The sequence below is a fragment of the Nannospalax galili genome, unplaced genomic scaffold, assembly GCF_000622305.1.
Source record: "Nannospalax galili isolate Female #2095 unplaced genomic scaffold, S.galili_v1.0 scaffold336, whole genome shotgun sequence".
NCBI classification, from domain to species: domain Eukaryota; kingdom Metazoa; phylum Chordata; class Mammalia; order Rodentia; family Spalacidae; genus Nannospalax; species Nannospalax galili.
The window spans coordinates 1,382,850-1,399,219 of NW_008343385.1; the positions used below are offsets into that span (position 1 = coordinate 1,382,850).

The 16,370-nt window shown below is 42.3% G+C and overlaps 1 protein-coding gene across 1 annotated transcript in view; it reads left to right on the forward strand.

Moving 5' to 3' along the window:
• Positions 1–5,505, forward strand: part of LOC103739186 (dehydrogenase/reductase SDR family member 7) — a 31,882-nt gene extending 26,377 nt beyond the window's left edge. The window contains exons 6-7 of the mRNA XM_008839491.3: positions 574–789; positions 5,315–5,505. Coding sequence (XP_008837713.1) covers positions 574–789; positions 5,315–5,359 — 261 coding nt within the window. The 3' untranslated portion in view covers positions 5,360–5,505. The remainder of the gene's footprint in view (positions 1–573; positions 790–5,314) is intronic.
• The last annotated feature ends 10,865 nt before the right edge of the window (positions 5,506–16,370 follow it).

Below are 16,370 nucleotides of genomic sequence, written 5' to 3' on the forward strand. Positions count from 1 at the left end.
TTTAGTTAGCACCCCAATCTTATCTGGAAAGGCTACTTTTACCTTTTAGTCTTCTGAAAGATCCTACTTGATAACTCCCCAGTAGCATGTATGAAGAATCCAAGTTGACATGAGGTCCATCCTAAAGAAACCCTGCTACTGATGGCCTTTAGTTTTTTTGTGGCTAAGGTTTTTATGAGGTAGTGTGGTGGTTTGAGTGAGAATGTCCCCCATAGCCTCCAAGTATTTGGACATTTTGTCTCCAGTTGGTGGCACTGTTTTGGGAGTCTTCAGGAGCAGTGGCCATGCTGGAGGAAGCACGTCACTGGGGGTGGCTTTGAGGGTTCTTAAGCCTTGCCAGAGCTCCAGTCACTCTGCTTCCTATGCCTGCTTGAAGATGTGAGGCCTCAGCTTTCTGCTCTGCTTCATGCCTCCCTGTCATGATGCACTCTTGCCCTTTTGGAACCATAAGCTTAAATAAACTCTTCTTTCTGTAAGTTCATTGGTCACAGTGTCTTATCACAGCAACAGCAAAGTACCTAATATGGGTAATTTGGATCAATACTCAACATTTTCTTCTTTTTCAACTTTTAGTCTATAGAGAACACTGGAGACCAGTCTTACAAGATGGCAACCAGTCGCTGTGTGCAGCTGATGCTAATCTCCATGGCCAATGATTTGAAGGAAGTTTGGATCTCTGATCAACCTAGCTTGTTGGGGGCATATGTGTGGCAGTATATGCCAACCTGGGGCTTATGGCTATTCTGCAAGTTAGGAAAGAAAAGGATTCAAAACTTTAAAAGTGGTTTGGTAAGAACAGTTTTTATATTTCTTCATATGTATGAAACTTGCATGAAAATACAAAGTTTTAAAAAATATTTTGTTATTTTATATGTATGAGTATATTGTCTGCACATTTGTAAATGCACCCATGTCATGCAATGCCCATGGAGGTCAGAAGAGGGCATTGGGATCTCCTGGAACTGGAATTAGGATGGTTATTAGCTACCATGTGGGTGCTGGGTCCTGAACCTGGGTCCTCAGCAAGACCAGCTGGTACTCTTAACTGTTGAGCCATCAGTCTGGCTCTGAAAATACAAAGTTTTAAGTTCTTAAAAATTGTGTTTTGCTGAGCCTTCACCAGTCTCAAGATAAAAATACCAAACATGTAAAAAAGTGTTCTGTTCTCACACAGCATACCTGATGGTTTACTGAGTCATCACTAGTCTACAAGAATAAAGTTTTAATAAGATAAAATCAAAATGAAGGCTGTCAGCTTCTCTTCTGCACTCACTGTTGGTGTGTTTCGAAAAGCCCTTCACCCTGTCTCCCCCAGCATCTCCTCCCCATCCATCTTCCCCAACTCAGCTCAAGTCTCATCTCCTTGAAGTGATGTCTGGCCTCCAGTCTCCCTAGAGAGATAAGTTGATGCTTATACACATTGTGAAATTAATTTCTTTCTCTCTTTCTTTCTTTTCTCCTTCCTTCCTTCCTTCCTTCCTTCCTTCTTTCTTTCTTTCTTTCTTTCTTTCTTTCTTTCTTTCTTTCTTTCTTTCTTTCTTTCTTTCTTTCTTTCTTTCTTTCTTTCTTTCTTTCTTTCTTCCTGTCTTTTTGAGACAGAATCTACCTGTAGCTCCAGCTGGCCTGGAACTTGCTGTGTAGACCAGGCTGGCCTTGAACTCAGAGATCTGCCTGCCTCTACCTCCCGAGTGCTGGGATCAAAGGCATGTGTCACCATGTCCAGCTTGACTTATTTTTATTTTATATGTATGAATGTTATGCGTGCATTTGTGTAAGTGCACCCATGTCCTGCAGTGCTCATGGAGGACAGAAGAGGGCGTTGGATCCCTACAATTGAAGTGATAGACAGTTGTTAGCCACCTTGTGGGTACTGGGATGTGAATTCAGGTCCTCTACAAGAACAGCCAGTGCTCTTACCGCTGAGCCATCTCTCCAGCCCTGCATTGTGAAAGTTCACCAGTAACGCTAATTAACACATCTACCACCTGTTGTTGGTTTTATTTGTTTTTGTGGTGAGATAATTTATGCTTAGTCTGCTAGCAAATTTCAAGTACAATATAAACTATTATCAGCTGCAGTCATAATGCTCTACATGAGATTAGAATTTATGTTATAACAACATGCTATTCATTCTGAATAAAAATCCCCCAAACTGGTACCCTTTGATCAACATCTCCCCATGTCCCACCTCTGCCAAATGAGTGTATGTGTTTAAGATTCCATATAAGTGAGGTCATAGTGTCCTTTTGTATCTTATTATGCTTAGCATAATGTATTGTCACAAATGGCAGGATTTTCTTACTTATGGCTGAATATTATTACATTGTATATATGTGTGCATGTAATATATATGGCAGAGATGTGTCTCACCTTTTCTTTACCCATCCATCATTGACAGATAGCTGTTTCTATATCTTGGCTCTTGTGAATAATGAAATGAACTTTGGAATGCTGATATCTCTTAAGGATTCTGGTTTCATTTCATTTGGGTATATACCCTACCATTTGAGTGTGGTCAGTCCTCCATTCTTGCCCAGTGTGGTGATGCTGCGCAGTAGTGAATGTGTAGGAGGTGTGGTCTAGTGCAAGTTACTTAGATTATGGGGACATTGACCTTGGAAGACATTAATATGCTTCTTATTTGACCCAATTAGTTTTGGAGACTTAGGGTGGCTTAGCTTCTTTTCTTGTTGCTATGGTAAAATACCTGGACACAAGTCATTTAAGGAGAAAGGGTTATTTTACCTCAGAGTTCAAGGGAAAGTCAAAGCAACAGGCACTTTAAGCAGCTGTAACATTATATACACAATCAGGAAGCAGAGAGCGATGAGTGCATGTGATCAATCTATGTTCTGCATTTTATAGAGTTCAGCACCCCAAACCCAGGGAATGGAGCTGCTTACTTTTAGGCTGGGTCTTCCCACCTCAACTAACTTAATCAGGATAATCCTTTATAGGCATGCCCAGAGGCCCGTCTCTCAGGGATTTCTAGAGTCTGTGAAATTGATAGCACTAACTATCACAGTGGGTGATCCTAAAAGGCCACCACATGCTTGGACCCATCTACTTGTAACTGGTTATTTTAGCATTTCTCTGTCATGTTGTGATCCAGCTGAGGGAGTTCTCACCAAAGATTGCACAAGTGAAACACCCAATCTTCGACCTGAAACTCCTAAAACTGTGAGCTAAAAAAATCTCTTCTTCAGGTAATAACCCAGACTCAGGTATTTTTTTTTTACAAAAGAAATTGGACTATTTCACATATAAGTGGAATTCCTAAATCTCTTAGGATAATTCTGTTTCCTCAAAAATTTCAAGTATTCCCAATTCATGTTACAAACCATTCTCCCTACTTGTGGTTTTATTTTTTCTGAGACTAGGTTTTATACTGTATTCCAGACTAGTGTAGAACTTATTGTGTGTGATCCAGACTGGCTTCAAACTCATAGCAGCTCTCCTCCTTCAGCTTCCCAAGTGCTAGGATTACAAGTCATGAATCACCATACCCAGCTCTTAAAAAAACTCTCTTTGGCCATTGGGCATCTGTCCCCATCCTGTACTACATGTCTCTAACTTCTTAAGCTGCCATCCCACAATCAATCATGGATCAGGTAATGCAATTTGTTGAGCCATGTCGGCAGTTTGTAAAGGACTCAAATCGACTGGTTAAAAGATGCACCAAACCTGATAGAAAAGAATTCCAGAAGATTGCCATGGCCATAGCAATAGGATTTGCTATAATGGGATTCATCAGCTTCTTTGTGAAACTGATACATTATTGTGGATGGCTGAATCCTTTTTCATCTTGGACTTAGTAAACAATGAGGGTGTGAGAAGCTCATGAAGTAAATTTTGCCTGTATACTTTGTGTTTCTTCTACCTTTCCTCTTTCTGTTTCCTATTTCTAAATTAAAATACCAAAATAAACAACTTTTTTCATAACAGGAAAAAAAAAAACCTCTCTTTGGATTCACATCTTGGGGCTGAGGTTGTATGTGAGTAGGTAGAGTTCTGGTCTAGCATGTGCCTGGCCCTGGGTTTTATCCCCAGGACCACATAAACTGGGCATGGAGGGCATGCCTGCAATCCCAGCACTCAGAAAGTGGAGACAAGAGGATCAGAAATTCAAGGTCATCTTGGGCTACATAGGGAGTTCCAGGCCAGTCTGGGATAGCCCTGTCTCAAAAAGTTTTACATTATTAATGATTTCATTAATAAAGCAGCGAAAGAACATACTATAGAAAGATTTGTTCTTGGGGGCAGGAGAGATGGCTCAGCGGTTAAGAGCACTGACTGCTCTTGCAGAGGACCCGGGTTCTAGTCCCAGCACCCACATGGCAGCCACAAACCATTCTTAACTCCAGTTCCAGGGGGATCCGAAACCCTTTTCTGACCTCCGTGGCATTGCATGACATAGGTGCACTCACTTACATGCTGGGAATATACTCATACACATAAAATAAAAATAATAAAATATTTTTTAAAAAAAGATTTGTTCTGGAAAGATCAGATTAGACCCACGGTGTGGTTCTTACTCTGTTAGAAATGTCCATATGACGGTGAGTTTGGCTTTCATAAGAAGATCTAGCCTTAAAATGAAAAGGTCCCCCAGAAAGTCTGTTTTGAAGACGTCAGCCCTCTCTAAAGGATGCCATCCCCCACCCCAGTTGCTAACTTTTTTCTGCCGCTGAGTTCATGATCTCACTGCTTTGTGACTTTTCTCTGAGTAAAACAGACTATTTCCTGGCACCATGTCAGGGTGATGATACCCCATTCTTTACACAGAACAATAACCACAGTGCCTTTTGGGTTAACGTTGTCTTTTTTAGTGCAAATTCTTGGAAGAACAGGTGCTCATCTTTCTAAACAGAAGCCACATTTCAGGGATTAGCAAGGTGCCTTGTTTTATCTTTGAAACAATGTACTAAAAGTTCATAAGTAAATTCAGAGTTATCATCCAAGCATTTCACTTCTAGACATTCTGACTTATTTTGTGTGTCCTTGGGAATAGGCAGTGTAGGTGTGGTGTGCTGATCTGGAGGAGCAAAATAAGAGAACTCAGCATTCAGGAAATAAGTGGGTAGAAACTAATGGATGGTATTTCTGCCACACACAGAACACAAGGACACTAAGCCCAAGGGCAAATGTGTGTAGATCTAGAATTCTGGCAATGATGTTTTAATTCCAGTTAAAGTGTTGCCTGAGGCTTGCAAGGATCCTTTGCAGTGAATGATGATAGAATTCTTGAGCTTGATTGGGAAACACAAGTGAGGAGGAGGAGGGATTGGATCATGTTTCTGTCACTCTTTTACAGGAGGCGGACTCATATCTTAAAATCTGGAAGAGAAAACGTGACTGAAAGAAGCACCTGGAGTGTGTAAACCAAGGTGAGAAGAAAGGAATGCGCAGTGCAGTCGCCTTCACTGCAGACAGCAGTGCTGTGTCATGCTTTTCTTGTTCACACAGCTTTCTATTCTGTATGTAATGAATAAAAAGTAAAGCTTTGCCTTGCCTCTTGCAGATGTGTATGAACATATACGACATTCTTGAATGAAAAATATTTAGAATATTTACTCACGTAAACTTAGTATCTTGATTGACTGAAATCTAACCAAGGATTGTAATCATATGGTTAGCAATGTCTTAGCCAACCTGTGCTTGTAAAGGAAAATACCGCAGTCTGACTACCTGTAAACTAGAATTTGCTTTTCACAGCTCTGGAGCCTGGGCAGTCTAAGGGGAATTTGAGTCATGTGAGGGCTGATCTGTGGCTCCGAAGTGGTGTTTCTGTGTCCTCCAGAGAAGAGGAGCACCTTGTCCTGACATGGTAGAAGGAATGTGAGGGCAGAACAGCTCCCCCACAACCAAGATGTTTTCTTTTTTATTTTTATTTTTGCAGAACTAGGAATTGAACCTTGGGCCTCAGCAAATGCTAGGCAGGCACTCTACCACTAAGCTACACCCCTAGGCCATTTTTAAAGATCTTTGTGTGGTGTGTGTGTGTGTGTGTGTCCATGTTTGGGTACATGCCACAGCATGCATGTGCAGGTCATAGGACAATCTTAAGTGTTCATCTGCACTTTTGGCCTTATTTCAGGCAGGTCTTGTGTTGTTCCCTGGTGTACACACCAGACTAGCTGGCCTGCAAGCTTCTATGAAATCTCCTCTCTCTTCCTCCAATCTTGCTATAGGAGCAATGTAATTACAGATGTGCTCACATCTGTCTGGTGGTAGGTGAATCCTGGGCATCCAAACTCAGGTCCTCATGCTAATGTGACAAGTGTCTTACCCACTAAACCATCTCCCAGATCTACCCCTATCTCATCTGTTACTTTTTACCTTTAGACAGAGTGTCACTAATTAGTCCAAACTGGAACTGAACTTGCCCTATAGCCCAGTCAGACATTAAACTTGCAATCCTCCTGTCTTAGACTACTCAGAAGCTGGGGTTAGAAGCCTGGGATACTAGGCCTAGTTCCCTAAACCCTTTTATCAGGACAGTTAATCCCATTCATGATTCAATCTGCTATTACATGTCATACTTCTTAATGTATTGTTGTATTGAGGATTTTCAACATAATTTTTTGGGAGGAAACAGAACTGTTTAAACCACAGCAACTTAGCCATATGAGTTGCAGTATAGAACAGCTGAGCACTGAGCAGTTATAAAGAAGTACTTGGAATGGTCCCATAGTCAGAATACTTTGTTAGAAGAATAGACAGGTACAAATGACTAATTGAGGCATCCAGTAGGGCTCATAGTGGCCATCATATTAAACACCATTTTAGGCCATTTGCTACACTGGGCTGCTTAGTATTAGTTACCTTATTCCTCATAACAGATACTAAGGCAGGTAGTATTTTATACTTTTATAGATGCAGAGATACTTAATGTGGTACTTTCCCCCAAACCCAAAGGTAGTCAGACACGAGTAAACTCAGTTCAGGAAGAATCCATTGGCAATTCCGTACTGCTATGTAGTAGTATACAGCACAAGATGGACACTGGCTGTAACAAAAAAAATCAACAGAAGTTACAGCAGAAAGCCACAGGCCTTATTTATAAGCAGTTTACAGTTTATCTGGGGTCAGGTAGCACATACAAAATAACAGTGTTGAATAACAGTAATAAGAATTGTGTATCACACTGGAGGCTATGCATGGCTGTCCTTGGGAAAGGGGGAAGCTGACCTGTGGGGGAAATACTTCACTAAGTACAGCAGGTAGATGTGTGGAATAAATGCACATGCATAGATGCTAGAAGCCTAAGTAACTACATAACACTTTGCCTGAGTAAAAGCATATTTGCATAGAACATAGGCTCCTTTGTGAGAAAATAAATGATGACAGGTGCTCCTTTGTGTTATTAGGAAAGTTGCTTAGCATGGGGATGTGCCACAGGTGTCCCATGTGAGAATGAGGAGGGGCTGTCATATGACCATGATGACAATGGAAGTAGATATATGTTACACCAAGACGGCGGCAACATGTGATCAAAATGGCTGTGCACATACAGCTTCCTCACTGGTACCACCGAGCCCCGGGGATTACCACACACTTGCAATTTCTTATGCAGTGTGGTATTCAGTTGCATGTCCTGCCTTCACCTTCTGGAACACCCACTGGGATCACAGAGACAGGAAGTCTACATTGAAAGCTGTCCTGATTCTTCCTAAAGGATCAAGCCCCCTTGCTGATGTGAGTCAGGCCAAAACGATGGGTTTTTTCCCTTCTTGGGACTCCTAGTTCACACACTCCATGCTCTACTTTCTTCTGCTCTATATCCTCACTGCTCTCAATTCTTTGTTGTTAATTTACTCTAGACAGTCCAGTTCCTGTGGGAATGGAATTAATTCCCCAGGTAATAAGGCATTCCCTTGAGCAATAGGTCAAAGGAAATAATACTTGACTTCCATCCTGGTTCTTTCTTTTTGAGCCATGTTATATGATATATCTATTGGGATCTGAAGGAAGCTTAGTTTACCCAGTGCCTCCAACACATTGTGGCCAGAATAGGCAACTTTTTCCTTTTGAATTTCTTCCAGTCATTCCAGATACTCACAAAAAATTAATGGCATTGAGAAAGACAATCATATATACATACAACACACAGACACACACACGTGTAAATCTTGATCCCTTCTGCTCAGTCCTACTTCTGGTTCTTTACTTCCAGGTCAAGACTCACAGGTCAGAGAACTAAGGAGCACTAGAGGCTTGGTTTTACTCCTATGAGGTAGTCAGTTCTGGTGCTCTGCTTAACACACATGTTAATGGGTAGCTGGGGTATTTAAGTTTCCTACCTTGAAAATATTCATAGGATCTCAGAATATAGAAAGGATATTTGTGGGTGATACTGTGCATTTTCAATTCTTAACACCAATTCGTCTGTGAGGATGTTTTATCTATGTATATTTGGATACAAAAACTTGTAAATAATGATGCCAGTGAGGGTGCTGTTATCTTCATTTGTCTTCATTGATCACTTCCTGTTTGGTGATGGAGCAGCTGGCATGACTTGTATTAGAGGGAAATATTGGAACTGAGAACACCTTGCACAGGACTCTAGGTGTCCTCATGTGTTTTTGGAGCTGAGTTTGCTTAAGAAGTAAAGAGTGTTAACTGCTGATCTCCGTATTGCTTTCTGTTAGAGGGAAAGGGAGGACCAGGAATGCTGCTCACACCTCACTGTCACCCAATACTGGGAAGCAAATGTACTTTTCAGGTAGAGAAGAATCAAATGACTGAAATTAAATCACTTCTCAAATAAAAACCAGACTGTATCACCTTTCTTTTCAGTTTAATAAATGGCATAATACAAATGACTTATTGCTAAGTTAGCAATACTTCTAGTAATAGCATAATGGTGTTTAATATTTTTAAGTATTGATCAGAATATCTTGTATAATGAAACATTACTGAATAGTGAATCATTTTTCTACAAGTGAATCATTGGTCAGCCAATGAATTACATTATGCTTTATAAACCATGTCCCTGTGCTACACCATTACTGTCTCAGCTCTGCCAGGATCCTTGTTTGCTTCTGGGAGCTTTCCAGACCTGTCTTGAAATTAACACACCCATCATCATGTTTCCTGAGAATGGCAACCTAAAAGATGCACAAAACAATAATTTCAAAATAGCAATTACAAATATGTTCAAGGAACTCAAAGAAGTTGTAAGAGACTAAATGAAGGTGGTGAAACACAAACAGTTGAATGAAATAACTAAAAAAATTCAAAACCTGAGATTAAAATTCAGTAAAGATACAGAATCTTTGGAGAAAAACCAAACTGAAATAAAACTTGAAATGAAAAATTCAGGAACTCAAAACAGAAGGAAGAAGCAAAGCAGGAAGTGGAGGAAATGAGCAGAAACTATCAGATCATGAAGACAAGCTTGGGGAAATGGATTGTGCAAAGAAAATGCAAAACCTAAAATATTCCAGGAATGGAGTATGCAAGGCTTCTGTGACACTGTAAACCTTTGACCAGAACTATGAATCATAGGGATAGAAGGAGAAGAAACCCAGGTCAAAAGCATGGAAAATATTTTAAATGAAATCATAGGAAGAACTCCCTAAATCTGGGGAAAGTGATACATATCAAGGTTCAAGAGGCATACAGAACAGTAAGTAGACAGGACCAGAAAAGAAATTCCCCATGTTGTATGATCATCAAAGCTCTCAATGTAAAGAACAAAGAAAAGATATTGAAAACTGTGAGAAAGACCAAGTCACCTATAAAGGTAGGCCCATCAGAGTAACAGTTGACTTTTCAATGGAGACTATGAAAGCTTAAAGAGCTTGAACCAATGTCATACAAGTGATGAATGAACCAGAGTATAGCCCAGACTACTATACCCAGCAAAACTATTAACTACAATTGAAGAAGAAAGAAAAGCTTTCCATGATGAAGACAAATTTAGGGAATTTATGTCTATGAAACCAGCTCTGCAGATGGGATCCTTGTCTTAGTTACCCTCTATTGCTGTGATAAAAACACTGACCAAAAACAGTTTTGGGAGGAAAGGCTTTATTTGGCTTACAACACAATTCATCAAGGGAAGTCAAGTCAGGAACTCAGGGCAGGAGCCTGGAGCACAGACCGTGGAGGAGTGCTGCTTATTGGCTTGCTCCTCTGGCCTGTGCACAGCCTGCTTTCTTATATAATACAGAACCACCCACCCTGGGTGGCACTGGCATGGGCTAGGCCCTCTCATATCACTGAACAATCAAGAAAATGCCCCACAGACATGGCCACAGGCCAATCTAATGAAGAAAATTCCTCAATCGAGGTTCCCTCTAATCAGGTGTGTCAAGTTGACAACTAAAGCTATCTAGCACAATACTTGATGGAATACTTTGGTCTGAAGAGAAGATTGTGCCCTCTCAAGATGACACAAAGAATAAATTACCCCAGAAGAGTGCATCAAAAGAGATATGAGAAAATAGCACTGCAACACCAACATAACAGGAATTAATAAACATTGGTCAATAATACTTTAATATTAATGGTCTCAACTCTCCAGTAAAAAGACTGATTGGATTAGAAAACAGGATCCATTGATTTGCAGCCTCCAAAAGACACACTTCACAAACAATGATTGACATTATCTTAGGGTTACGGGATGGGAAAAATATTCTGAGCAAATAGAACTAAGAAACAAGCAGGTGTAGCTATTCTAATACCTAACAAAATAGACTTTAAATGAAAACTAAATTAGTCAGATGAGACAGGAAGGTCACTTCATTCTCATTAAGGGAAAAATACACCAGAAAGATGTTGCAATCCTAAACATACACGCACCACACACAAAAGCACATAAGTTCATAAATGAAACATTATTATATCTAAAATCAAGCATTGACTCCAACACATTGATAGTGGGTGACTTCAGTACTCCACAATCACCAACAGAAAGGTCAACCAGACAAAAACTTAATAGAAAACCTGGAGTTAAATGACAGCTCAAATGGACTTAACAGACATCTACAGAGCATTCTATTCAAACATCAAAGATCACATTTTTTTTAAATCAGCAGCCCATGGAACTTTCTCCACAATTGATCACATATCAGGACACAAATCCGGTCATGGTAGCGTATGCCTTTAATCCCAGCACTCTGGAGGCAGACGTAGACAGATCTCTGTGAGTTCAAGGCCATCCTGGTCTACATAGTGAGTTCCAGGCCAGCTGGGGCTACAGGGAGACCTCCTACCCTTGTTATCCCTACCCCTAACCTGCCTGGAACTCCAGAGACCAGCCTTCTTCCCTGGTAAGTCTGACCCTGCCCACTGCACCTCGGCTCCCACAACCTGAGCAAATTCAATCTCCCATCCCCCACATCCTGCTCTCCTTATAACCTTGGGCACAAGCCACTTCTGCTTTTAGCAACCCAGATCTCTGAACTACCCTTAGTCCATACTGGCCCACTGTGTCCTGATCCCTTGTACCCAGATGAGTTCAGTCCTTTGGTTAGTTTCTTAGAGCCTCCATAGGCTGTCTGTACCCACAACCTGACTTTGTAAACCTGAGACCAGCCTTCTATCTTTGCTGTCCGCAACCCCAACTTGCCTTGAATTCCCTAGACAAGCCTTCTTCCCTGGTAAATTCAATCCCACCCTTGACTCCCCTACAATCTGAGTAACTACAATCTCTAGGACCCCACATTCTCTTCTAGCCTTGGGCACAGGCCTGCTTTTGCTCTTAGCATCCCAGATCTCTGGACTACCCTCTTAACTCTGCAAGGTGGTGAGGTTTCCAAATCGTGCCTTATCCATCCCCCTACGTTAGTACCACCTACTGCCCCTCCCACTGCTGCAGCATTAGGCTTCTCTGACCTCCAGTAGTGAACCAGACATTTGCAGACTGCCTGAGATCGCCTAAATCCAACCTCCACCTAGCAGGCTTCCCAAACTGTATCGTACCTGCTGGCGAGAGGGGCCCAGACCTTAGGAGGAAGCCTGAGAACATCTGATCCTCATGCAACTTGGGCCTCTGTGGAAACTCCTGAGTACCTGGACTAGAGCCATCTGGCCCTCCAATATAAAATCAAGAGAGAATCTGAAACCAAGACCAACTAGTTTTTCATACCCAATAATAACAATGGCACATCAAGTATGCAAACAGAAACAGACTTAAACTCAACAAAGCAATGCTTGAGTCTCATACCAGAATCAGAAACAAACAAACAAACAAAATCCACACTGCAAAATCACAACAAAAAAAAATAACATGAAACAAACCCAAATAATATGTCCCCACCAAACATCACCAGTCCTATATAAGAGTTCTACAATGAGAACCCAAAACAACCTGAGCACAAAGAGCAATGCTGGGGGGATTAATATACCAGATTTCAAACTATACTACAGAGCTACAGTCATAAAAACAGCATGGTACTGGAACAAAAATAGACCCATAGATCAATGAAACATAATTGAAGACCCAAACATGAGTACATGCAACTTCAGCCACCTGATACTTGACAAAGGGGCCAAGAACATTCACTGGAGTAAAGACAGCATGTTCAGCAAATGGTGCTGGCAAAACTGGATCTCCACCTGTAGAAGAATGAAACTCAACCCCTATCTTTCACCTTGCACAAAAGTCAACTCCAAATGGATCAAAGACCTCAATGTGAAACTGGAGACTCTAAAATTATTAGAAGAAAACATTGGTAGTAACCTACAAGATATAGGTATAGGAAAGGACTTTCTAAATCGGATATCAGTTGCTTAGGAATTAAGGTCAAGAATCAACAAGTAGGACTAAACTAAAATGCTTCTGCACAGCAAAAGAAACAATCAAGGAAATGAAGAGAAAACCTGCAGACTGGGAGAAAATCTTCACCAGTGACACTTCTGACCAAGGTTTAATATCCAGAATATATAAAGAACTCAAAAAACAAAGAATCAAGAAAGCAAGTAACCCAATTAAAATATGGGCTAAAAATCTGAACAGAGAGTTCTCAAAAGAAGAAATAAAGATGGCTAAGAAACATCTTAAAAGGTGTTCAACATCGCTAGTAATTAGGGAAATGCAAATTAAAACCACTTTAAGATTTCATCTTACCCCAGTCAGACTGGCTAAGATCAAGAGATTAAATGACACAAAATGCTGGAGAGGATGTGGGGAAAGGGGAATGCTCATCCACTGCTGATGGGATTGCAAACTCATGCAACTCCTATAGAAAGCAATGTGGAGGGGCTGGAGAGATGGCTCAGTGGTTAAGGGCACTGACTCCTCTTGTAGAGGACCCAGGTTCAATTCCCAGCACCCACATGGTGGCTATGAACCATCCTTAACTCTAGTTCCAGGGTAATCTGAAGCCCTTTTCTGACCTCCTTGGCATTGCACGACACCGGTGTTCTCACGTACATGCAGGCAATATGCTCATACACATAAAATAAAAATAATAAATGCAATTAAAAAAAAGAGAAATATGTGTGGAGAACTCTTAAAAAACTACAAATGAACCTACCATTTGACCCAGTTATACCACTCCTTGGCATATACCCAAAGGACTCATCCTATTGCAGCGACACTTGTACATCCGTTTTTGTTGCTGCTCTTTTCACAATAGCTAAGAGATGGAAGCAACCTAAGTGTCCTTCAACTCACAAGTGAATAATGAAAATGTGATACATTTATGCAATGGAGTTCTATTCAGCAGTAAGGAAAGATGAAATCATGAAATTTGCAGGTAAATCGATGGATTTAGAAACTGTTATACTAAGTGAAGTAACACAAACTCAGAAAAACAAATGATATATGTTCTCCCTCATATGTGAATCCTAGCACTAAATCCTTATATGTGAATATGTATCCAGATGTAAGTGCAGGAACCAGGATAATGAAAATAAACCAGGGAGGTAACGGGAAAGAAAGAAGCTGAGAAAGAACAGTAGGAGACAGGTGTTACTAAGGGAGAAATGGATAAAAATGGGGCTATTTAAATGGGAGAGGGGTAGGAGGATTATACAAAGAACCTTGGGTGTGGCAGGAGGCCTCCAAAGATGGCGCAGACCCAGAACCCTGGGATTCAGTGAGAATTCACTTCACTTCTTGGTCCACAAATAGCCTGCTCAAAGGAGCCCACGAAAAGGAGCCCACGCCTCCATTCCCTGCTCTCAAGCCCAATGACTGCTGACAGACTGCGTGGTATGGACCAATCAGAAAATGATATGCTGACTAAAGGGACCTGGGGGTGGAGAAAAGGGAAATATAAGGCCTGCCCCCTCCTGCATTAAATGAGCCTGCAGCACCTCGCCTAGTGCTTGCTTCTACCCAACTCCCGGTGTCTGTGTGTTGACTCTGTGCCTCTTGCCCCCACCCCCCTAATTGGCAGGGGACCTGATCCAGGTCAGGGTCTTCACAGCTGGCCTGAGGAAGACCCGCAACACCTGGCACCCAAACAGGAAACCCTGCCCATGGTATTGGCAACACCCAGAACCTCGGTTTGTTTGGTAAGTAGGCCCCTGGATTTGTCTGTTTCTTCGGCTGCTCGAGGGTGAGCATCTCCCTCCTCTGTCCCCTCCACCCTGTCTTTCATTTTTATTGTTGGACTAGTTTGTTAGATCAGGGAGGCACACTCTGCCACGTGGTCCTGAAGCCCACATCGGCACCTCCCCCCGTCTCGGCTTGTCCCAGTGAGTTCACATAAGGGCTGATCCACCCCAAGCTCAGAGCCCAGGCTTTGGGTCACCCTGTTGCCTGTCCTGGAGACACCATGTAAGCATACGGCTGGAAGGGTCATGACCTTCAGAAGTTCCTCACTGACCATAAGACATTTGGATCCGACACACCCTCACATGTCAGTGCAGTTTACATCTGAGTGGCTCACGGTGCTTCTTTGCTTCCTTTGTGCCCTCTTGGTAGTTACTTTCATCTTCTACTTTTGTGGCGAATCCCCCTTCATAAGACTCTCCCACAATGGGCAATTTACCACAACAATGCAGGGAACCACAAACAGCAGCACTCAAGGTGCTCCTTAAAACCAGAGGGTTGAAAGTAAAACCAAAAGATATCAAACACTTTTAGGATGAAGCCACTAATTTAGCTCCATGGGTCTCCCTTGAAAACATGTGGGACCCTGACACATGGATTTGGGTCCTCTTCCTGGCCCAAAAAAGGGAGGTCAGGTCAGGGATCACTCCCCCTGCATCTTTTGTACCGATCCTCCTAGCCATCATTGCCAGCCTTAACTCCTCTCCTGAGGAAGTCATCTCAGCCCACAACAAACACTGCCAGGAGCAATCTAGTGTAGATCTGGCTATTACCTCAACCCCAGACCTCCCGGACCCGGAGGTTGACACCGCCTCTGTGACCACTTCCAATAAGGAATTAGCTCTTTTGCCTATATCTCAGGATACTCTCCTAGAGCTACCATGCCCAGAAATTCCCCTGCCCCGATACTCGTGAAAGGAGTTACTCTCCCCCCCATAACCATCCCACCACTTCCCCTGCTACCGTGCCCCTCCTTCCTAGGCTGCCCTCCTTAAACCCTCACCTGCCTTTGTCCTCATTTCCAGTTAATGTCACCCCAATGCGGCACAGCATCCATGGCTGCCCACCCCACTTGCTGACCTCATTCTTATCCACAAGGCAGCTGAGCAGTCAGGCCCTGACTCCCAATATTTTGAACAAGTTCTTCACCAATGGTCCTTACAATTACAAACCCACTATGATTGGTATGTCTTAGAACCCTCAGTCATTCTAAACTGGCACACAGCCTATGACGATCAGGCTGAAAACCAGGCATGCCTAAATCTCCAATATGGCCTCAACATTATGTTGGATATGCTCACAGGATGCGGACAATATACTGACCCCATCTCCCAGTCTACTATTGGCCTCCATGCCTATTTTCAACAAGTTTCTGACTTGGCCTTTAAGGCCCTTAAATGTTGCTCCCCCCACCCCTGTGACCCACAAGTCTTTTTCTATAATTTTATTCAACAGTCAGGGAGTCCTTCACAGACTTCCTTACCCATGTCACCAAGGCAATAGAGCAGAGGGTGGAGTCTGGACCCAACCAAGAGGTGCTTATCAGTTAACTTGGGAGGGACTAAACACCCCTACTCATAATGCTATTGCGCCTGTCTGCAATGAAAACATTCACAAGTGGGTACTCCCTAGCAGTGACTTAGACCCCAGGGAGGCCTTATTGAGGCTTTGACCACTTCCTTGGATGCAACGGACCAGCCCAGACCGGGGCAGTTCAGTCCGATGGGAACAGGGTCGTCGAGAGGGTGGACAAGGAGTCGGCGAGTGACAAACAGACGCAAAAGGAGCTTGATGAAAGTCTGAGTGTAATTTTCGCAGTTGCAAGGTTTGAGATATATACAGCAAAGATTACAAAAAA